Source organism: Oxyura jamaicensis, chromosome 4, assembly GCF_011077185.1.
Source record: "Oxyura jamaicensis isolate SHBP4307 breed ruddy duck chromosome 4, BPBGC_Ojam_1.0, whole genome shotgun sequence".
Taxonomy (NCBI): Eukaryota; Metazoa; Chordata; class Aves; order Anseriformes; family Anatidae; genus Oxyura; species Oxyura jamaicensis.
The window spans coordinates 45,047,132-45,071,284 of NC_048896.1; the positions used below are offsets into that span (position 1 = coordinate 45,047,132).

Consider the following 24,153-nt stretch of genomic DNA (forward strand, 5'->3'; position numbering starts at 1 on the left):
ATAGCTCGGCTATGCTGCCTCTTTGACAATGCTTTATTTTCCTCTTGCTTCATACTGTGTGTTAGAGCAGTTCCTCAGGATTTGGTTGGGTTTGGTGACAACACTTAGAAGATGGTATTGCCTAAAGCACCTGACAGGAAATCTGAACTTGTGCAGGTCCTTAACTGAGACATTTATTGCGCCTTTTTCCCTCCTGTGTTCTCATTTGAATCACAACACCGTACACAAGGTATTTATTATTTGGAAGGTGGCATGGGTGGCCTTTTGCTTCAATACTGGCCATAAAGGTGGTTATTTCTCACCCAGGGCACTAATTCCGTCATCGTGCTGGCTGCGTTAGCTGTGAACTGTAGCTCGCATTTGCAGTATTTTGAGGGGAAAGTCATTCATTCTTCTGTACTCTTTAACAGGCATGTCCAGACATCCTCCAGCTCCTGATATCCCTACCTTCTATCCCTTGTCTCCAGGGGGGGTTGGACAGATAACACCACCTCTTGGCTGGTAAGATATTTTAGCTTTTTTTCAGACAAGGTGCATGTTTGTAGCTTCCGCTGTTGTTGAATCAATTGCAGCATTTACAAAATAAGAGTGTCGCTGCAGTAAGAAACGGCTATGTTATTTAAGTTTAAAAGATCAAAAAATGTTGATCTTTGAAATGAATTGAATCTGGTTTTTGAACACGTACAGAAATTGAAGTGTGTAGATTTCACTTTGAAGTCTATATATTTCTTATGGCTCAGATTTATGGCTCTTGGCATTTGGAAAGATAGCAGAAAACAGTTCTCAAGGAATTAAATGTAAATTTTTAATAAACAAAATTGCAATTACTGAGGGGAGGGGAGGTAAGAAAGAACTTTGAAGTGTGGGGGGGGAAAGGCTTGAAACTGCACCAGAATGGAGAACACACTTGTGCAACTTTTTACAGTTTCTGTACGGAGAGATGCTTCGGTTATTGGGAGATTTTGCTCTTCTTGCTAATATTAGCACTGGAAGGATCTTTCTCTGCCTTTGAAGGTGTCATCTTCCTTTTGGAGGAAACGCATGGTACTTTCAGAATGCTATCAATCTGACAAGATGCCTCACATCTTCTAGGGGTAGATAGGTACTAGCCCTCAGTTCTGTTAGAGCAGGGAACAAGTAAACTCAGCAACAGTTTCAGTGCTTTAGAATCTGTGTCTTGACTAATCTGTGCCCACACAACGAGAGTTGTAGATTTTTTTCATGTGTCTGTGTATGGGAGGAAAACATAATCCAGATGACAACAGGCAGAGAAAGTAGAGACCAGAAGATGGTGAAATGCTTCATTGCTGGCAAATCTTTCAGGAAGGACCACATGCCTTTTTGTAGGAAATTATTATCAGATACAAAGCTAAAATATGGAAGCATCTGACTTTCCCCCCCCCTTCCCCCCTCATTGCTGCTAAGCTGACTCACCACCTCCACCACCACCAGGCAGTTCCTGGCATTCATTTTCCATATGTGGTCAATCATTTCTTTTGAATGGTTTTTCAATGCAGAGGCTGTTGGGGAGGGGACTGGGAAGGAGGCTTAACCGGCATGAGAGAGAGGAGAGATGAGCTGTGATTTTACAAGGTTTGGGAATGTGTTCGGTGCTGCTCATTGACAGCTGGATGTAGCCAGCCTCCTGTGTGGTAGCGCTGCTGAGACTTCCTCCGCTTTTTTTTTCCTCTTCCCTTTGAGCATTACTCATTGCCAATAATTTACTCCAAGTGTGAAACCCATACCCTGAACCCTACAAAAGCCACTCTCCCTTTTTCCCCCAGCTCTGAAAAGCTGCTCTGCCCTTCAATAAGTAATTCTTGGAACCAAATTGATGTGTGTGGTGGCCTTGCTGGACTGGTTCAGGTATTTGGGCTGAATTTGCAAAGGTTGAATTTTTAAGTAAAGATGTACTAAGATGTACTTGTGTTGTTGTGGGCTTTTAGGTTGTTGTCTTTTTTTATTTATTTATTTATTTTATTTTTTAATCAAACAAAATTAGTTTCTTAGAAAAGCTGGCCACTCGTTCCACACTGGAGAAGATACAAATGAAGAGAGCCCTAACTTATCACAGACTGAAAAAAACTGTTCAAGAGGTTTTCTAGCTTGGTAATTCACACTCTGGTGTTCTTGCACTGATCCACAGCCAAATAAAATGCCTCTTTTGTAAGAGCTAGTTAACCAAATCTGATTGCAGTGCATTTATATCTAGGTGAGAGAGTGTGTGTACACGCATGTGTGTTGTAGGGGAGGAAGGCTGGTTGTTTTTCTTTCCTCCCCAGTGGAAACCTAGACTGGGAATCTTTCAATAGCGAGGGAGGAAGTCCCAAGTGCTCAAGTATTTGTTAGCCAAACTCTTGAAAATTTTACCTATTACTATTTTTGTTTCACCCTGAGTTCCCATCAAGTGCTTACAGCTCTAGAGTAACTATTGAATACCGTATCATGTGATTGATGGGTTCCTTTCTTCTGTGACCTCAGGCAAGGTCAGCCTGTATATCCCATCTCGAGTGGATTCAGGCAGCCCTACCCATCCTCACTCTCAGTCGACCCTTCCATGTCCAGGTAGGTGTAGGAGGTGAATGACTGACTGGGGAGTAACTGCTGGCACTAGAGGGCAAGTTGCTCTTCTGCTTGCATCTTGGTCTGCCTTTGCTTGCTTTTCAGTCAGCTAAAACTTTATGTGTACATTGTTATTTAATGTATATGTGTATATACAGTTTGCCTGGATCCCACACTGGTTTCATTCAGCATTTTCTTGGCAGTCTCTGAAGTATCGCAATTAGGAGCACTGGTAAATTGTCAGCAGTTAATTGATCTGTCTCATCTGAAATGAGTCATTAGTTCCTTCCTAGATGCAACGTATAACATGCATACTTTGTTTTTACTTACACAAGTATGAAACCAGGTGGATTGTCACTCTAGTCTGCACTCTGTAGTTTTAATTTCCAAGTTGTTGGTAATTAGTCTTGAATCATTTAGGTATCACTCCGTGTAGAAACTTGCTCGCAGGTAGATATTTCATAGCCCAAGGCCACTAATGGCGAGGGATGCCAACACGGTGTATTCGTACTGGTGTGTGACTCAGGCACTGTCTTCATGTCTAAGTGCAAGCAAGCGATGCTAACTGAGACTTGGCCGTTACACACTCCAGACCTCCTCTCCTCTGCTTTTGCACTCTAAAGACAGCTTCTGCATCCTGTGCTTGGTGTACACAAGGTTGCAATGTACCATTCTTGTTTGTTTTTTTTGTGTGTGTGTGATCTGTAGAAGACACATCCTCTTGCACGGGGAATTAAGACAGGCCACTTGATAAGTGGTAGGTCCTCTTGCCTCTGTTTGCGTGGGTGCCTTTGGGTTATCGCTATCCCTTCACTTCTTTGCAGGGGAATGACAAGCATGTGCCTGTCAGGGTGACTGGGAAGAAAAGCCATTCTTTCTGTATAATAAAATCATCCGATTGGTTACAGGGCTTTGTGTTTGCTTTATTTTTCTGGAGTGGAGGATAAGGCCAAAGGGACTAGGGAATGGAGAAGGAGAGGCTGAATGCAATTCCTTAACCAGTGCTCATTCAGCAAACCTTTAGTGCATGAGCGTGCTTGTGATGTTACTGGGGGATTTCACCAATTCAAAGCAAAGCATGCAGGTTTTCCTGTGCACTTGGGCTCAGCACCCTGCAGGTCCCTCTCAGCTGTCCTTGAGGATGAGCTGGGTTAGCAGGATGGGATGATGGAGTTAGTGGTTCTGTTTTGTTTTTTGTTTTCCTTCTTGTACAGATGGAAGAAAGTTTTACTTAGGACAAGTCTTTCTTTTTTTAATTCCTTCTTCCAAGATGTAGGAATTTTTCATCATAATTAGTTTAAGCATTTGAGGGGAGGATAGTGAGTTTAGGTGATGCTAAAATCTTTTCATTTAAGTACCTAGAAAAGTAAGAGATTCCATACAGAGCTATCAGGGACTTCTTGAAAAGACTTATTTTATTTGTTTCTGCATGGCAGTTTCCTCCTTCGCATTGGCTGGTGGTGGATATTTTAAGAATGTTTATATCTTGGTGTGGAAATACAGTTTTTGGTTAAGAAATGCGTATTTCTATTGCTAGTCAGTGCTACAGTACGACCACTAAATGTTTCTCCTGTGCATTGATAAAACTATTTGCCTGAAAGATAATAAAATAACTTCTTTAAAACCAAAATATTGACTGATCTTTGTTTTTCTTGAATAAAACCAGCTGCAATGCACGAATCTTAGCCAAATATTTTTCATGCACTCTTAAAGAATTGTCTTTCCTTTGCAAGCTCCATGGTATTTGCATTCTTGGGGCATCCTGCTGCTGTCATATTTGTTTGATGCCTGTCTTCAGTAGGGTTATAGACCTTCCTTTGCTTTTTCTTTTAGGTTTTCACATCACATGATTCCTGGTCCTCCAGGCCCTCACACAACTGGAATCCCTCACCCAGCTATAGTAACACCTCAAGTAAAACAAGAACATCCGCACAACGACAATGAGCTAATGCATGTGTGAGTCTGCCTTTCTGCACTAAGCCCCTTATCAATAAATGTTTGAGAACTAATGCTATCTGAAGAAATGCTAAGGTCTAAAACAAACGAAAAAAAGAAATACTTTTCATGACCTCTCTGAATTTTTACCCCTTATATAACTAAAAAAGGAGATAAGGGTGACTTTTTAGAAGAGTAATGAAACATGAAGCCATTGCTTATTCCAGTCCAGTACTTTTTAGCTATCAGCAGCAATCATCTTGATTCCGACATAATCATGGACCAGTCTACCTGAGGATGTTGCTTGAGTGTGAACTCATGAGCTTCTACTGGAAGAAGTCTTAACTGCAAAATCTACTAGTAGAAACCAACATTGTTGCTTAGTGCTTGGAGGCAAAAGGCCTAAGAAAGAAGTAGATGAGATGCTATCCTCCTGCCTGTAGCAGTGGCCTGCAAGGGTACTGCAGATAACCATTCAGAAAGAAAATAGGTGAGATAGGTGATGAATCTGGAGCAGATTCACAGATCAAATTTTATTTGCTCATCAGCCAAACACCTTACATTAAGTCAGTTCTCTGAAACGATGTGGAAGGGGATGGGACACAACCACTGAAATTCACGTTCTTAGGAGTTATTTCACTGTAACCACTGATTGGAAATTTTCATTTGGGTGGGTTTCTTTTAGGCTGAAGGTAAATAGATGCTTTTTTTTTCCTCCTTCCCCCTTCCCCCACCACGTTTTAGGAAGCCTCAGCACGAACAGAGAAAAGAACAAGAGCCAAAAAGACCTCATATTAAGAAACCTCTGAATGCTTTCATGTTGTACATGAAAGAAATGAGAGCGAACGTTGTAGCAGAGTGTACTCTGAAAGAAAGCGCAGCTATCAACCAGATTCTTGGCAGAAGGGTATGTACAGAAGGGTGTGTGTGTGCTGATGTGTGCTGCTAATTTGTGTGTTTCCCTTTAGTGGGTGTGATGGCTCACTTTCTGCTTGAGATGCTAACTAATGTGCAACTATCAAATTAGCTATAGAAGATAAAACATGCGACTAAAAATAATTTTTTTTTTCCTCCTCATCAAACTGGCGTCTGTTCCATTCATGTCAGCACATCAGGCAGGAAATATTCTCATCTACACGTGGAAGGAGCACTCAAATCACCCTCTATGTCCTCCCTTAGGCTGGGATCCATTCAAAGATGAACTCTGAACGTCAACGGAGATAGAACTGAAAAGTGAATACAACCAGGGTCTGATTGTAAAATCATGTAGATTGGCAGGGACCTGTGGGGGTGGTTCAGTCCAACACCTGCTCAAAGCAGGTCCAGTTACCTCAGGTAGCTCAGGGATTTGTCAAGTTTTGAATACCTCTAAAGTAACCAGCTAGTACTTACGATCCCAGAACACATCCCGGAGCCTCTCAATGGCCTTGCTGAGAGGTGTTTGGTTCTGTGGCATCGTAGGCATGCTTTTTTCTTTCCATGCTCTGAAAAATTGCAGGCCAACCCACAATTACAAACTTCATGCTCACTGTCAGTATTGTTCTTCCAAAGGGAATGCAGCAGAGATTTTGAATTTGAATTTTGAATTTGATTGTCCCACAAATTAAAAAAGGGATGACATTTGTAGCGAGTGGAGTATGGATTCTTGAAATCCCTTTGCCCATTGAACCCCATTTTTGACTCCTGGCTAAGTCAGTATCAAGAGGCACTACAGCTCTCTGAAAAAAATGTGCTTTTAAGTGGAAAGTCAGTGCACAACTTCAGCTGCTTCTCGTATGAATACCTATTTTACCCCCTTAAATAGTGCAGGAATCTCATGTTGCTTGTCCTGGTTCCTTTAGCCCTCTTCTTTTCTCTGATGTTCTTGTTGCTTCCTCTTAAAGGACGCCTTGCTGCTTGCACTTTCTGTCCTTGCATGCAAGTCTCTGTGATCATGTTTTACATTCTCTCCCCCTCAGTAATTTGTCTTAGTTGCTGAGTATGTCAGTCTTGGTTTCTTGACTTGAATGATGGCAGTAGCTTGTTTAACTCAATTTTGCTAATGAATCAGCCCTCAGTGCTCTGCTCCATGCTTTTTCCACTGCTTTGACTTCTATTTCCAAGTAACTGTTCTCCGTAAAAGTACGCCAGGTTCCACTTTTCTGTGGTACGAACAACGCATGAGTTATCCCATATAATTCCAGGGAGATTAATTATTATCAAATGTTTTGTGTTCAGTCATCCTGGTCACTATTTACCATACTCCCTGCCACTTTGGAACAGGAGCCTCTGTTCCCAAGAGATGACACTTTGCATGCTGCTGGGCTCTCTGATGCTACTGCTTAATCCGGAAGCCAAGGCTGGAAATCCTCTGCTTTAACTAAGGAGAGCTTTTTCCTCTCCTTCCCACCCACCCTTGTGTCTCTGTGGGCTCTAGGTTTAAATCATCACTTCTTCACACCCAGCAAGCAAGGGTCAAAGCATAAAAACAACTCTCAGTGAAATGGCAGCCTTAGGGACCTTCCAGGTCTGCGGCAGGGAAGGATGCCAACTTCTAAGAAAAGAAAAGAAAAAAAAAACTTCTAATCCAGAGCTTTCTCTGCATGTTTTGGAGTCCCAGTTTTGCTCTTTTCTAGCTCAGAGAGTTTTAAATGCGGGCACTGAAGACAGCGAGAAATGCAAGTCCAGTGGTACCGCCATACGAGGAACAGTTTTGTAACTCTGAGTACAAGTGACACTAGAAAATGAAGCAGAAAGTGTCAGGCAGCTACAGGAAAGCTCTATATAATTTGTAAAAAATTCTAACAATGTTCTGAGTGGAAAAATAACTTTCCATTCTTAGATTTTTTACCTTCATATTTCTGGTAAGGCAGCTGTTCTCTGTCTGTCCTGTTAGCAGCAAATAATGTCTGCAGAGAAATGGGCCATTCCCTTATCGTATTTTCTTAAGGTTTTTCACTCCATTTGCACTGAACCAGAAATGTTCCACCTGTCACTGAGGCAGTCTGACCCTTCTTGTCCTGCCTCTTGCTGTACTGAAATTTGGCTGCCTCAGTTGCTCATGTGGATCTTTTTTTCCACAGTTGTAACTTTGCTTTTATCAGATTACTTGCTATTGACTACTTAGGCAAAAATGAAAAATGCTCGTTCCTTGAATGCTCAGTACCTTCCAGTTTTGGAATGCATGTGTGGAACATGAGAGCTGCAAAGAGGCTGAGAGCTGCTATGCTCTCACTAGCACATCGAACTTGTCAAGACGGACAAGCCCTTTAGTTCACATCTTCCAACATGTAACAAAACAACATATTAAATCAAATGTGATTTGACCTGAAATCCTAGTTCTGTGAATTATTCTTGCATGAGTTTCTCGCTGATTTCATGTCTGTATTTCTAATATCTTCCTTCCTTTTGTCGTGGCCCCCCTGTTGTCATCGTCCCTCTCTCCCCCAGTACATGTGGTCAAACAAGAAGACACATCTAAAGCTGCAGCAGTGAACCCAATTCTTAATAAAACTCCTTTTCTCTTTTTAGTTCAGGTCTAATAGATGTTCCCACAACTACAAAATTATTTGATACTGATGTAGATGGTGCCTTTTCATCTGTGCAGGTTTTTGGTTTTTTTTGGTTTTTAAATTAGATAAAGAAAGCAGGAAATTTATCCTTTCTTGGCCACCCAGGTCAACTCATGTAATTTGGAAGACTACAGTGCTGTGGGTTTTGTACATTAGAAACTTTTTGCAGTTTCCACTTTCTTTTCCTTTGTTACAACAAGAAATCAGAAGGCGGGTACCTTGGAGCTCAATATGTAGAGGTTGATCTTGGAACAGGAGCCTGCCAGTGCCCTGAGACCCCTCCGTGTTGGCACTGCAAACCCATGTGTAGCTGCTGCTTAAAAGCAAGACAGCAATCCCTTCTGTGGTGGGGAGTTCTCTGCCCTTCAAAAGCAGCACAAACCATTCTGCTTTGTCAAGAGCTGGAATGCTTTTTTTTTTTTTTTTTTTTTTGCTTTTTTATGTCGTGTTGGGAGAGCGTGGTTCTGTGAGTGGATTATATGGTGAGCCCTGTTTCCATAAATGATTTTTGTCTTGCTCAAGGCACTTGGCAGTTACAGAGCTGACAAATGCCTGAAAGTTGTTTAATAAACACGGGTGCTTGTAACTACTAATGAATTTCATTTCTGCAATGGAGGACTGAATCAAAGTCACTAAAACACTTGCTCATGTCATCTGTTGCCTAGGTATGAGTTATTCCAGGTCTAATGCGATGTTTATTTTGTTTGCAGTGGCATGCTCTCTCCCGTGAAGAACAAGCGAAATATTATGAACTAGCTCGTAAAGAAAGGCAGCTACACATGCAGCTTTATCCAGGCTGGTCTGCAAGAGACAACTATGTAAGTTGCTCACTTGAAGGTTCCTTTACTTAACAGGTTTTTTTTCTTTCTTTTTTTTTTTTTTTTTCGCTTCTAGCTTGTGGAAATATCTGGTAGGAGGGATGGTGAGCAAATATACAACATAAGCCTTATATTGCTTGTACTTCAAACATCCAGAAAATTTAACATTTTGTTGTTGAGATGCATCTTATGAAGGTCACAGTTTTTGAGGAAAAAAAATAGCACAGAAACTTTTTCTTAGGCAGTCATCAGTACTGTCTGAAAGCTTATGTTCTACTGCACAGCTGTGAATTTTCCATTTTTTCTATTCGATCACTTGCTATCGAGAAATCCTCTATAGACCTGAGAAAAAAGGGGTGCCTCCCTTTCAGGAGAACCTAAAGCCCAGGTGTAGTAGTGTAAGCTGAACTTCAGTTGGAGGTAATTCTGGATGCTCCACCCATGAAATAAAGCCTGCAAAATTTGTATAGGTAAACCTTATGATAGATTCTGCTTTTATAGTTCGGCGAGGCTAAGAAATTTAGCTAAGAATTTTGTTTTACAACTGCTCATATTTTATAATTAAATATCAAACACTATTACCATGTTGCACAGCTTGCACTGCACAGTTATACTAGTGTGCTTGCTATGAGCAGTCAGGGTAGCTGTATGTTACATAATGAAGCTCAAAAACCTTTCTGTCCCCCATCAGGTGTAACATTATTTACTGTGTTACGAAGTATATGTGCTATATCTGCCTCAGTTTCCTATCTGCATTAGGTGGACTATAGTATTTCTCTAGTTATGTCTTGTGGACACTGAGGATTGGGGAGCGCCTAAATACAGCGTTAACAGAGACTGCAGCAGTACTCAACATTTCCAGTCCAACACAGCTACTGTTCAGTTCAAACAATTTTTTTTGTTGTAAGCCGGAGTCTCCGAGGGAGATTTTTGGCACGGAAGGTGTTGACACAGAAACCATGTGATCATCTCCGAAGCAAATGCCTTGGTCTTGCTGACATCCGTGCCCAGTTTTGTAAGCACAAATACTACTGTAAGCCCTGGCAGCCTGCTTCAGCCTGTTGCTGCCTGTTTTACCTGGCCGTCTTTCCTAGCAGATGGGCTGTCGTGACCTTATGCAGGTAGGGTTTATTTCCAGTAACCAGACGGTGTCAACAGAGCTGTCTTGAAACACACCTGGGAACAAACAGGGCCTTGGAGATACATTCCCTTAAAGTAAGGGGTCTTCAATTATCGTGAACCTGCTGGAAAATCAGACTGCTTCAGAGCTGTGTTAGCTCATGCTTACCAACATCAGCCTTGCACATTGTGGCTGGCTTTTAAAGTAGCAGAAAAGGTATCCTTCAGTAGCTTATGTTACTTGGGGAGCACTGCCCTGTGACACTCAGACGTGCTGACTTTGTGAACCTGATGTGTTTTGCCACAGCGTGCTGCCATACAGCACAAGCAGCAGACATATGGTCTCCTAAATGCCTCAATAAGACATTTTATGTGCATAAGGTGGCACGTACAAATTCTCTCTTAGATGTGCTTCCTACTTACATCCTGTGTAGCAGCGTAGCTCTGACGTACTCTGGCCCTGTGTTGCACTAGAGAATAGCAAGTTCCTCCTGCAGTCCTCGCTGCCACTCCAGGAATGCAGGCCTAAGTTGCAGCGGTGCTGGGAAGGCGGTCATAGGAGACCACAGATTATCACTGAAACCTTTTCAGGTCTAAGTCATCCTTTTTTTCCTTCATTTTTGCTAACTTGCTGTCAAAAATGAAGCTATGCATTTAGCAGAGGGATTGCTGCAATATTTTGGGGTTGAAAGTGAATTAGAGATGCCCTGTTTCCTGCAGCTGATTTGACAAAACAGTGACTTTTAAGAAAATGTACTACTTGGTTATAATTCTTCTGGTTTAGTTTGCCTGTTTACTCAGGAGTTCAGAAGTTTCAAGAAAATGTTATGCGTTGTTCTTAAACTGCTGACAGTATCTGCGCACTTTTTATTGTGTTTTTTATTACTGACACCCAGAGTAGTCCTTCAAAGGTGTGTGACAGTCATGAGAAGAAGTGTTTTCATACCGTGGTGGTGTCTGTGTTTGCTGGAGCTGCCAGAAACTAGTTTTCAGGCCAGCTTTTTCCTTCTTTTCTTCCACTTCTGGTGTTCATAGATGGATCTGAAATCAGCTTTCAGTATGTTTCAGTTGAAGTCAGCCAGACTTAGAGAATAAAAGAAAATTCTCCTTGCATGATTTTTCCATGTAAACATCTGCAGTAACGCGATGCCTCAGCAAAGCAGCGTTGTCTTGCTGCCTACATGCTAGAGCACACCACTCTGAGTTTCCCAGCGCCCTTGAAATCTGCTTTCCCAAACCTGCTGTCTATCCCGTGGCCCCGCCGAGCTGGCTGAAGGGAAGACACATCCCTGCAGCTCTGCCCTTCCCGTCTGCGGCTGCCCCACGCGGCATGGTGCTGGGACACGTGTTGGTGGCTGCCAGATGTGCTGGCACCCTAACCTCTGCCTGGGGGGTGTAGGACAGAGCCGGCGGAGCCACATACCGCAGCCACGCCGAGCTTGGCCAGAGCTCATTTCTTCAAGCCTCTCCCGCAGCTTGAAGGTTTTCTTAAAATATAAACTGATACAAATGTTGTTTTACTTCTTTTTATTTCTTTTGGAAAACTGACTGACAAGACTGGCAATGCAGGGCAACGAAGACAAGTTCAGTGGCAGAATATCTAGGTGGCAATTAGGGTGATGCGAGATGACTGAGGTTTAAAATTGTGGGTCTGAACCGATCCTTTGTTTTCTGACAGACTGTGCGAACCGGGAGCTCTGGCCTTTTCCATAGCTGGGGGCGTGGGAGAAGGCTGACTTTGTGGGTTGGCACGACGAGCCCGTGCTGACACAGTGGTGCCAGCGTGGTGTCCAGCAGAGACAGCTGCCCGAGGTCCATTTCTGGCCTGCCCCTTGGTCACGCTAAGGGTACCACACTGCGCTCCAGCCTGTTAGGTGTGCGGCGCACAGCTAGTTCTCCAGGCACGGCCACACAAGGCTCGGCTTTTGTTAAGTTACAGGCGTTATCAGCACAGTTTTAGCTGGCTGGCCTGCACCCCGGGGACAAGCCGTGGTTGTCCTAGGTACTTTCAACACCCTGTCTGCTGCTGCCATGTATGACTGTGTAAGTATCTGAATGTGTGAAGGGTTCTTGTAAGAGCCATAATTTAGGATATCAACATTTGTGTCATCGGTTTATTAAGCACGAGAAGTATTTCGGATGCTTGTGGCTGCAAGCGTTAGTTAAAGAACTGCCAGAAATTGTATTTCAATTTGGAGACAAAAATGTGTATTGCTCATGTGCCATATATCTCCGTAGATGCTGAGAGCAAACCTTGTTACCACTGCAAAGTTGGAAGTGGGCTAGAAAGGGTTTTAACTGCTCCAAAAAAGATGTGTTTTTTTTTCCTAACTGCTTTCTCAGTGTCCAGCTGGCTTTCATTTCTATGTCGTGAGGCAGGGGAGGGATAAAAGGCATTGTTTGTGTGTAATGGTATGGTAAAGTTTCCTGTTTTGCAGGGGAAGAAAAAGAAGAGGAAGAGAGAAAAGTTGCAGGAATCAGCATCAGGTAGGCCATGACCAACTCTTACTTAGCATTCACTTCAGGTATATTTCAGAAACCAGGGCTTGTGCTATTAATTTTTACATGCTGTTCTCTAACAATTTGCTTCTGACTGATATTTTAAGATATTTCACTTTGAGTGCAAGCTTGTAAAAACACACACAATACTTGTTTCCTTTCCCTTACCCCTCTCCATATAACTCTCCTGACTGCATCAATATCTTTGGCTGAACTTACGCCTTGCTGCTCTCCTGCCACTCTCCTGCTTTTACCTTTGCTTTTCTTCCCCGTCAGTTGTATCATCCTTAGACGTCTTCTCAAATGCTGTGTGGGATCATTGGACACCGGAAAGTTTACACTGACCTTTTTGTAGCCGCTTTAATTTTTTATCACTGTATTTTACATTTCCATCTACACTAACAGCTGCCAGTAGGCTGGCTAAAAGCATCAGTGAGGTCTCCTCTTTGCCTTTAAAACACATAAAAAGAAACACTGTTTTCCCCAACATGAATGGCTGGTATAAGAACCATAAGAATTAAAACCCAAAACCAAAACCACAAAAAAATCCATGTAATGCTGTAGCAAACAGACTTATTTGGAATGTGCAAAAACTCTGTAACAGAAATTTGTTAAAGGAAAACAATCTTCTACAGGTACAGGCCCCAGAATGACAGCTGCCTACATCTGAAGCATGGTAAGAACATCTCTAAAGCTTTCCTGATAAAACTGAATTGTAAAATAATCTTTCTTATAAATTTTATGCGATAATATGAATTTAGCAAAAATTGCAGAAGTACCATATCCCAAAGTTAATGTTAATTTGACTACTGATGGTTTTTATACCGGCTATCTACTAGGTGTCCACCATTTCACTTCTTAACCTTAATATTTCCAAACTGACCATACCTCACTGACTCATGCAAGTCTGCCTGTGAAGCACAAGGATGGGTTTATATTAAGCAGTGCAAACCCTCCCAGCCAGCAAAATGCCACAGCTCATAAAGAGAAAGCTAGAGACTGGCTCTGGAGTACATTTTATGCGCTGACACTGGCTGGCAGGGTACACTTTTTAAAAAATTGTTTATTCACCTGTATACTAACAAAACATCTGCTAAGAAAATGGGACCGTGTTTGAGCGGTATCAGAACTTTTTCCCTCGGCTGTAGAGTGGTATTTTGTGTGCGGTGTGGGGTTTTCTTTGTTGTAGTTCCAGCCTGTGTTTTCTCTCTTCACACCACCTCCAGGAGGTGGAACCACACTCGTTATTGCACATGACCAGCAACACCATCCAGCCAGGTTGTGAGCGCATGCGTACCGCAGTGCAATCCTCACTTCTCAGTGCTTGTGTTGGAAGGCTGGGCCTTCTCTTCCTCTCAGTGTGATACATTTTCTGGTAGGAATGGAGTTCATTGGAAATGATAGGTACTTCTGCACAGTCTAATTAACCCAGACTGCTCTTGGGAGGTCCCTGAGAATTGCAGGAACCATGCAAAAGTGACACTCTCTGCTGCCGTATGCATTACAACAGAAACGGGCTCTTTCTCCCCTCTCCCTCTGACTTGTTTGGCCACATGATCCCCTTGGCACTCGGTAGGCAGCAAAGCGACCTCCTCCTGGCTGTCCCCTCTGCTCAGACTTGCGGACGGAGGGAGCCAAGTTAAGTTTGTTCCGTGTAGCGTGTCCGTCGTCAACTAGCCAGCATGGTCCAGGCCTCTCCTGCACTTAAACCAGCAGGCCAGTTAGGCTAAACTTGCTTAGGTTTAGGAATTTGCTATTTTGGTTCGGTTTTGTAAAGCTGAAAAGAAGGGAAAAGGCAAAATGCATGCTTTTGTTCTTCCTGCTAAGGAAAAGGTTTTCAGGCAAGCTGACAGCCTTGTTCTTTTGTGATACGCCTAACTCGTGCTGACTTTGGGTGTGGATTGCAGCATTTGGGTTCTGTAGGCGATACAACAAATGTAGCTGTAAAGTGTGGCTACAGTGACTGTCCCAAGTATTATACCTATAAAGCAACAAAAAAGTGCAAGTGCTTTAACCTTGAGTTTTATAATTGGTACTTCGGCTTAGCTGCCCAGGTCCACGATTGCTATGAGTACTTTTCCCTTTGACGTTAACACAGCACCAGCAAACAAGACACGTCTGATGCACAAGCTACATGATTTAACATTGTGCTTTGGCATATCTTTTGGCACATCTAAGTTAGTGCACAGAACTTAATTAGGAATGGAATATGATTAGGGTTCGTGTGACAGTTAAAAGCTGGGGAATGTTTGGTTTCTTGGATGCGTTACATCCTAAGGATGGCTGCCTTGCTACACCAAAGTACTTTTGTTGGAGTTTCTGTTTGCATTTCCCGTAGCAGAGAATCAGTAGAAATAGAAGATGATGAGTATGTGGGTTTTCTCTTTCTCTTCTACCTCTACATCCTTTCTGTCCTTCCCTTAAGTTCCGTAATGGTGTGGAAACTGTTATAATATCCTTGTCTCTGTCTTCATGCCATTTATACCATGAAGTGTGAGAAAGGGAGGCATCGTCTTCCACTGAAGGGGAAGTGTGCTGTTGATTCTATGGAGGCATGCATTGGCAGCTTCACTGAACGTTGCATGCCAAGTGAGTGCTCTCCTCTGAGACGTACAGATGTGCTCTAGCTGGAAGTAAAGGCACAGGATGATTTACGGAGCCTGAATCAGCCAGACTTCAAAGTAAACTTCTGAAGGTTAAGACTCCTGCCCTTTGCAAACCTAATCCAAGGAATGTTTTGCCCACAAGCGTAATATTTTACCAGGCCCACAGCAGAGCTGTTGTAGTCTTTACTGGATGGAGATGACAAGTTTGGGAATGCCTTTCAGTGAGCGCCGCAAAGAGCTCTTGAAGATAGGAAAACACTAGCTTCCTTACTCGTATGGCTGGTGCAAGGCAGAGGGGGAAGGAGGGTGGGAGGTCTGGGAAGGAGACAAGCATTCTGTTATCTGAGAAGAATCAGAAATGAGTAGGTGGCAAGACCAAAGAAAGAATCTCAAGATCAGCACAAAGGAGATCAGCCAGGGCTGTAATTACAGTGATGTAAGTGAGAAGGATGAAATGGTGGGAGGATTGCGTGGTGGGATGTTCACAGGAAAGTAACGGAAGAGATATGGAGACATGCAAACAGAAATGATTTAAGAGACTGTGAAAGTGTTTTTTTCTTTCTCCATGAACACATCAGAACATAACTGAATTTTAAGACAGACCTCTGACCAGGTTTTTGGCTTGCTCTTCATTTGAGTGGTGAAATCAAGATGGTAGCATGAAGTTGCTCCTCTTCCCAGGGCTGTACACACACTCCTTACGGCTTCACTGCTTAGGATTTAGCTGAGTTCTTCTATGCCCTCCAGCTTGCTGAACTGCCAATTTGTAAGAATGTTTTAATATTAGAGAGTTTTAGGAATACTGTGACCTGGTACTCCAGTCCTTGATAAATTACCCCGGGATGTTCTTGAAAAGCTTCAGAACAGCCTCCAGGTAGGATTTTGTCTTCAGTTCATATGGCCCAACACAATGCTTCAATTAGCTTCTATTTGTTGAAGAAGTAACTCTTATTTATTATTCTCTCCTTTGAAATCAACTGCGAGTGGTGCAAGACCAGATAATGCTAAAAAAAGAGTTTGGAAAAAGCCAGGAAGAAGGGGAAATGAGGAGAGCTAAGATCAAGGACAATGTAAAGACTGCCTGTTGAATATCTTTCAGAAAGACTTTTTTTCCAGAAAATCTTCTTCCAGAAGATTTCTAAATGGGAGCAGTTCTATGACAGAAGTGGTGATTACTAATTTCCTACCCAGTTTGACTTTTGGGAGGAAAAAAACAATATTTTAGCATCTCATGAGTATTTTTAAATCACTGAGGTAGTAGAAGGTTGCTAACAAAAATGCCCCTGATCATTCCGCAACATGGAAACAGTTAAAAGGCATAAAAAGCCTTGCTATGTGTGGTAATTGCAAAAGGCACATCATTTGACATATGGCAGGATGCAATTGGGAAGTCCTCACAAGCTACATAATTTAACATTGTGTTTTGGCATGCCTTCAAGGGCTAAAAAGAGTGATAGAGAAGTGTTACAGACATTGGAAAACCTGTGAGAAGTGAATTTGTGGCTTGCAAAAATTCCGTGACAATTAGCATCCAGATTAGCAAAGTTTTCAAAAATAAGGAAACTTGACTAATACTGATTTACAATCCGAAGCACTTAAAGGGATCAGATTAAGGCTGCTTACCTTTAAGCAATGAATAATCTGTAATGTTTCAAAACTCCTAGATGGAAATTCTGAAAAAAAGAAACTTTGGATAGCGCTGTAACAAGAAATCTATGACTGGATTATCTTTTACTCATTACTTAGACATAAAATGGAGTTAGGTTGTGAAAGCAGAATATCAAGTGGGCTGATTTACAGCCAGCACGCTGTGGAAAAAAAACAGCTGATGACTGCGGGCATAGTTGACCATGGGTTTCTGGTCAGTGTCCTAGAAAGGGGATGTGGTACCTTGTTTTCTGAGGCACATTTTCTAACATGGCTTGTCCACCACGCTTGAAATTGCTGCTGGAGTAGTTTGAAATGAAACAAACATCCCAGGCCTATCCATACCCCTTTACTCCCACATACAGGATGGAGGATCTGTGCAGAAGTTCAGGTGGGTGACAGTCTGCGTGGTGACAGTGCTGTAGGGACGTGTCCTGACTGAAGATCAATGTTTCTGCTGTGACCCGTGTTTCCCTGTTCCTTCTCCAGCCTATAAACGGAGGTTTTCAGTATAGGCAAGAGGGCCAGAAAGGAATGCTACAACACATCACCCTCACCTTCTGTGCTGTGGGAGAAAAGCAAAAAGGGGACCTCAGCAGCAGGACTTTACCATCTCCCAGCCAGGATTAACCACTACCAGCTACTACTAAAAACAATTAGTTTCCTGCTCTCCCCTTCAAATTGTGTGGCTATTATAGCAAAGCATCTTTCAACATTTAAAGCCATCAGCACAGACAGGTACATGGCATTTTTGAAGGCTAATTCCATGCAAAGGTTCCCTCAGCTTAAAAAAAAATCACAAGAGGTATTTGGGCCATGCTGACTACAACATTTCTGTAATAGCTTGAGAGCTGGGGGGATTTATAAAAAAGACAATGAAGAGAGTAAAAAAATGAAGAGCATTTGATGGATTGAAGTATTTATATGATCAAAATAGTTACTAACTTAGCATCAACCTTTTTCAGACAGGCATAGAAACTTCCAAAGACAATGGGTGTAGCCCTCACACAGATCACCTCCTGCAACTAATTCTAACCAAACGCTGATCCTTCCAGGGTGGAAGATAGGAAACCTCCATTCTTTCAGGCTCTCTGACATCAAGAAAAACATCAAAAGAGCAAACATGAAGGGAAGCTGGCTCCTGTTTAGGTAGCAGGTACAGAAGGACACTGACACCTGCTGGGAGAGATGCAGCAGAGCAGATGGAGTTCCCCATTTTTCTTTTCCAGCCTGTGAAGTGCGGGTGGGAAGGAAGGGCACGCAAGCTATTTTGGGTGCAGTCAGCGACTATGGGAGGCACAAGGGCAAGGCAAGGTAGGGGCCGAGTACAGGTTTTCTAAATAAGAAACAGAACACTTTCAGCCAGACAGTCAACACAGGCACAGGATTGACAATACAAGGAGACTCTGCCAGTATTTACAAAACGAGAGTTTTTGCAACCAAAGGGTTTAAGAAGGTCAGCAACGACGGCAGCATTTCCAGTCTTAAATGGCAAAGGGCAAAACTAGATAACTCAGCAGAAGGACACCTACAACCTGTGCCTTCTGCCCGTGCTGGAGTTGCAGATGCAGCTGCAGAGTTAGAGCTTCTCAACCACGCTTAGCAGAAGTTAAAAGCAGTATCGTTTCACCTCTAAGGTATTGGCAGTAGGAGGCTTGGGCTAGAAAAAAGCAATAGCATTCATTGTTCTAACACCCTTCCTGTGGGATAGGGTAGGGACAGGGAGTAGGCTGCCGAGGCACCATTCTTTTCTTGCTGAAAGCTGTGTATGTTGGTGGATTCAGTAAACTTACCACCAGACTGAGGATTCGAAGCTCATGTGAAAACTGTGGAAACAAACTGTTTCATAAGGAAAACCATAAGATTTTAGAATGTGTTTTCATTCCAAATTGGATCAAAACCTGAGTGTTTTAGCACTCATCTCATGTCTGTATTGTGTTTTCTTTTTGTAGTGGGCTTACATGGCAAAGTTCAAAGTGGGAGACTGACGTGTTGTTATGACATTGTCACAAGTCTTTCCCACTTGTTTGTGGAGACTAAGCTTGGGTGAAGTCTGTCCTCTAATGCCAACAGAGTTGCATCTAAATGCAATTCTGTCAAAGCTTGTCTAGCAAACTAGCATTGTTTAGTTTCTGTCGGCCTCTGACTTTCAGAGATTGTGACTGAATTTAAGAGGTCTTCTGACACATGAATGCAAAGCCAGCCATCCCGATGACAAAACCAAAAAGCAAAAACAAGCCTAAACCAAAGCCTCACTGGTTTTGATGTTGCAAAAGTCACTGCTTGTAGAGCCAATCTTCTATAACATCAGCCAGTCCCTTAATCGTCTACTTCAAGAATTTAAATGCAAGTTATCTTTAAACCCCCGATCCTTTACCTGCTTGTTAAAACCTTACTGTGTAAAAATTTAGAAAGTGTGCAAACTGGAAAGCTGTACAGGGGAGGAAGCTGACAGCCAAAGCACTGCTGTCCAGCCAGTTAAACATGAGGCTAGCAGCCTGTTAGACAGAACGGGTTTGATCAAACCTTTCAGGCACCGGCTTTCTGCCATTGGGTCCAGCATTTCCAAGAGCTGTGAGCCTGTGAGCAGAGGTGGCGTCGGTACCGGTGCGTGAGTGTGAGCAGGGCTGGAGGCAGCTGCCTCTAGGAGCACCAGCAGGGACCATCTGGCTGAGCGGGTGCTCCTGCCACGGACATCACTGGTGCGGGTAAGAGAATGAAGGAGGCTTGCCTGAGCATGGAGACATCACTTCTGAGGCTGCTTCCTCCCTGCAAACCTCAGCTCTGGGTTCCCTCATGAATATTTAGCTCCCTCGGAATTAAGCTCTGGAGTTTTGGGAGCCCTCTATCCTTCGCCTCTGGGATACTGAAATTGCATGAAGTGAAATGTTATTTCCAAAATAACTACACATAATTAGTTTTAAGGTGCATGCATTTGCTTGTTACTAGGTGAGACTGTGTTTTGCTGAATAGCTGCTTCCCTCCCCCCCAAAATGAGTGTCTTTTGAGATACACAGCAGGAGGCTTGTGTCTTTTGGACCACGAGGCTTTAAGACCAAATTGCATCAAAGTGAACTCGATGTGTGTGAGCTCTGCAGTGGTTTCTGCACACAGTTCTTACACCGGGAGTGTTGCTGTATGGATGTGTGACTAGGAAAGTTGGTAAAGCTCTAGAATACACTCTGCTTACACCTCTTTCCTTTGGTTTAATAAAATCAATTATTTAAATTATTCTATCCATATATTAGCAGAGGTAAACATTCAGACTGTCTTTCCAAGTGCAGTAAAAACTCTAGCTTATATTCAATTGCGGTAGAAAAGGTGATCTACAAAGGAAACCTTACACATGTAATTTCTTTTCAAAAATTTTCACTTACTCCTTTCCCAGTACCTCACATCTTTTCTGTTACTGCAGGTTAAAACTGCAGCAGCAATTTCAGTGCCCCCAAGAACAGACAGATCTTTCTTCCAATCTCTCAGTCTATCAAATAAACAGGGCATGGAATTTTGTTGTTGCTTTTAAATTAAAATAAAAAAATCACAGGCATGAAGTCCTGGGTAAACGTCTTTCCCCTTTCTTAGTGCTTTAACACTTATGATTTTGTCATTACTTTCAAGAGAAATGAGACATGAGGGGTTCATTTAATTATTTCAGAAAGCAGAGAGACTTTGTCTTGGTCTTCCAAGTATTTATTATACGCAATAAAGATACAAAAGGGGCACAAGCCTATTTTTTCTTCCCTTGCAGATCACTCTTAGCATATTTTTCTGCTTTAAGAAGCTGCTGGAGATTGCTGTCTAGAGGTAATCTGTTTTTTATTACAAACACAGAGTCTCCCCCCCAACAGGAAAAACATGTCGTGGGTCTTCCAGCACGATCGCTTTCAAGATTGCAGCGCAGTGCGAGCGCTCCGAGTTTCACGCTGCCTACACCGGGGGCCTTTGATAAGAGCCACACCTGCTTTGGCACCGCCGGCTGGGGCTGAGCAAAGTGGGAGCTCAAAAACACTGGGGCGTTCCCAGCGCCGCTCCCAACCTGCTCTGGCTCACTGCAGGGGGGTGGTGATGGTGATACCGCTCCTCACCTCCCTGCACCTAAACGTCGGGGGGTTGCTTTTGGTGCTGGAGGCCCTGCTCACAGCCACCAGCAGTGGGCTGGAGCTAAGGGCAGCAAGGATGGGGGGAAAAACCCTCTTAGGGCTGATGTTGCTTCAGTGTGGCAGGATCTGTTACAGTTTTAGGGTACAATTTTATGTAATTTCTTTGGCAACAAAGGCAGCTTAAAAGGTTTCCTCTGCTGCCTGCTGGTCTCCAGCTCTTGCAGAGAGGGCTTTTTCCTGTCTCCTGTAGGTCTCTCCGTCCATGTGCTGTAACAGCTTGCGGGACCCTGCAGCAAATCGGATTACTGAAACGACTGGGGTTTTGCTGGGAGGTGTTTTTTTGTTTAGAAACAACAAAGGTTGCAGAGTGTTTGTTTTCGTTTGCCCAGAACGATTCAAGGATCTGGTTTGGGCTAACCCCACAAACCATGGCACAGCTGGGCAGGAAGAGGAGCAGACTGCAGTGCTGGCATCGCTTGGCTCAGGCTTCAACCTCTTCACAGCTCCGCTGCTAAAGAGCATACAAAGGGGCTTCGCAAACAGAGGGAGCCTTGCTAGTAAATAATGACCTGGTTTTGCATACTCACGTTTCCAGAGTATTGGATATATGCTGGCAAAAAGTCAAACGTGTTCGTTTGGGACTTCAAAAGAAAAAGGACAGTTTCTGTTGTCGGGTCGCTGAGATTGGCACGTTGTTTAAAGCGCTGGATTAAAAGCCAGGGATGGAGACTGGTGCTTTTTATTATTATTTTTTTAAATACATGTAACTGCTGTCATCTTGCATCTTTACAACTGTATAAATATAAGCAACCTGTGGTGAGGGGAGATGTAGAGAAGTGGTGCCTGGCTTAAGTTTTTTACTTTCTCTTGCCTTCTGTGAAGAGTTAGATATTTCTTTTACCCTGCCCTTACTCCTGTAGTGACCCAGACACTCAACTTTCTTCTGTAACCTCTCCTGATGAGCATGACATGGACGAAGCTGCCTAATCCCCTCTCCCTTGTTCAAGCAAAACGGAGATGAGCTAAGGATGCCAGGAGAAGCAAGGGGAGCACAAGGCACTCGCAGTCCCACCCTTCAATCCGGCTCGTTCCCAAGAGTGCAGAGGAATTTTGATCTCCCTCTAGTGCTCTTGCCCTCAGCCATTGAGCCCAGGCTTTTTAGAAGGCTTTATTTTTATGGTAGAGATTCCTGAAGTCCAATTGTACCATTTCAGGAGTAACGCTTTTCTTGTTACTCTTATTGTTGAATTTTATTTCTGTTTCTTACTCGAGGTAGTTTTTTTCTTTTTTTTTTCTTTCCTCCTGCAGTCAGATGCACACTGCAAATGGCACAGACAGTGCCTCCTATTGTGGCTCGGGCTCAAGACTTCACATATGTAAAATGTGACTTGCAGCACTTTCTTTGAAGCCTAACCACAGCCAGGGAGCTGTAATTGCAGTCTTTGATTGCGCCGACTTCACTTGTGGATTGGGCTTTGCTAGGGCATGCCTTGCTTGGCCAGACTTCAGCTACAGCCCCCCATTGAAGCCTTAGATGTGGGAAGTCTTCAGTCTCCTTAGCTCATGCCTGTGGTTTCTTGAAAAGAATCCTGATTTGACCTGTTTTATATCTGTAAGGCAACACTATTGTCAGTCTTATTTTTTAGGTATTATTTGGTTTATCAGCAGTGGAAGCAATTTCCAGCGTGCAGCCTTAATGTGCAGCTGGGAAAAGGCTGGGTTCTAGATGCTGCTTTCGGGACAGCCACCGTGTAATTTTCTGTGCTGCACTATTCTCTTAGAAAACAGATATATGTGTGGGGGGGCTTCACTGTGCCCGACCCCTCGCAGCATTGCAGCAGTACCTGCAACCTCGCTATTGGAGAGGGGCGAACGAGGCGTGGGGAGTTGTGGAAAGGAGGCAGCTGCTGTGAGCGCTGCTTTGGGACTGAGCGCGGGGCGCTGGCCCCTATCCGAAAAAGCTGAGGGCCAGAGCAAGGCCGCCGTCGTTATTTTAACCTCCTGACTTCAAAGACAGCTTGCTGGTACGGGAAGGGGGGAGGAGGCAGGGAACCATCTCAACAGAAGAGCATTTCATTTCCTTCGGTGAAGGAAACATTCCTGGCTGCTAATGGGGAGTAGCTCTGAATCACGGCACTTGTATCAGGCTGCTGTGAACTACTGGCCTGGCGCCTCAAGGCCATTCCTCAACAGGAAGCTGAATGTTTTCATGTAAGACTGAGAGGAAAACCTTCCCAGGAAGAGCAACCTGGACCAAACCTTTGAAAATCCAGGATGAAAAGGCACAAAATAAATATAAAGCTGCAGGGTGCTCTCCCCAGTGTTCCTCTGCTGTTTGCTTGGCCTCTCTTTCGTGCTCCTTGGAAAGGTAGAGCCCTTCGTAGCACTTTGATCTGCATGTGTTACGGAGCACTGGGCTTTTTTTTTTTTTTTTTTTTTTTTTTTTACAAAAAATAATAATCAGGAAGCTAAGAAGGCTTTTTTTAGCTGGGACTTGGGCTGGTTTTATGAGGAAATAGGAACTGAATTAGTCAATACAGACCACCTCTGTTGAAACCACTGGGTTTGCAGTGGACTTTCAGCTGTGAGGCCACAGTGGCTTTAAATGTCCTTTTGTGGCTACAGACAGCAGGTGAAAATCATTTGTGATGTATCAGGTGGTAATGGTGGTGGCTGGGGGAGGGAACGCATCCTTCAAGTTAAAGCTCTGCAGTACACTCCAGCAAACTTCAGCATCCTCAGCTTTTCCTTCCACACATGGTCACGGAGGTGGCCTCTGCTGAGGAGTCAGCGTGGTTGGTAGGAGTGTGGGCTCTCAGATCTCGTGCTCACCAAAAGCAAGTGGTCCCAAATCAGTCTTGGAGGCTTGCTACCCTGGAGTACGTCAGCCCCTGTAACTCCTGTGCAGTGGCTGTACTCGAGCAGCACGGGCAGAGCACTTTGTAGTGGAGGGGGTTACACTGAAGCTGCAGGGTATGGGGGCAGGGGACGGGACTCGGTTACAAGTGGCCCTTGTTTAAATACTGCAGCTGTAATACTTGCTGATTATTTCTGCTTGTGGCTCGTACAGGCTCAAGCAGTCAACCTATTACAATTAGTCTAATAGGATGCAGACAGTTGGGAAATTCTGGTAACAGAAGTTTGAGTTATGGTTTAAACAAGCCAGCTTCTTCATAAAGTTGTTCTGTCTTGATTTGCAGGATTCAAAGTGTCAACAGTGTACCTGTGTCTAAATAGTTTGTATTTCTTCTGGTGAAAAAATCTCTCACCTTCACCACCAAATTGCATTCACGTACTGATTTTGGTCATTCCTCGA

General features: G+C 43.5%; 1 protein-coding gene across 4 annotated transcripts in view; it reads left to right on the top strand.

Moving 5' to 3' along the window:
• The window catches only part of LEF1 (lymphoid enhancer binding factor 1), a 62,687-nt gene that overhangs the window by 36,419 nt on the left and 2,115 nt on the right, over positions 1–24,153 (top strand). The window contains exons 5-11 of one of the 4 annotated variants that reach the window (XM_035325474.1): positions 411–501; positions 2,482–2,565; positions 4,396–4,518; positions 5,242–5,404; positions 8,759–8,866; positions 12,424–12,472; positions 13,120–13,160. In XM_035325474.1, the coding sequence (XP_035181365.1) occupies positions 411–501; positions 2,482–2,565; positions 4,396–4,518; positions 5,242–5,404; positions 8,759–8,866; positions 12,424–12,472; positions 13,120–13,154 (653 nt within the window). In that variant the 3' untranslated portion in view covers positions 13,155–13,160. The remainder of the gene's footprint in view (positions 1–410; positions 502–2,481; positions 2,566–4,395; positions 4,519–5,241; positions 5,405–8,758; positions 8,867–12,423; positions 12,473–13,119; positions 13,161–24,153) is intronic. The other 3 variants (XM_035325476.1, XM_035325473.1, XM_035325475.1) reach the window with 3 other exon arrangements.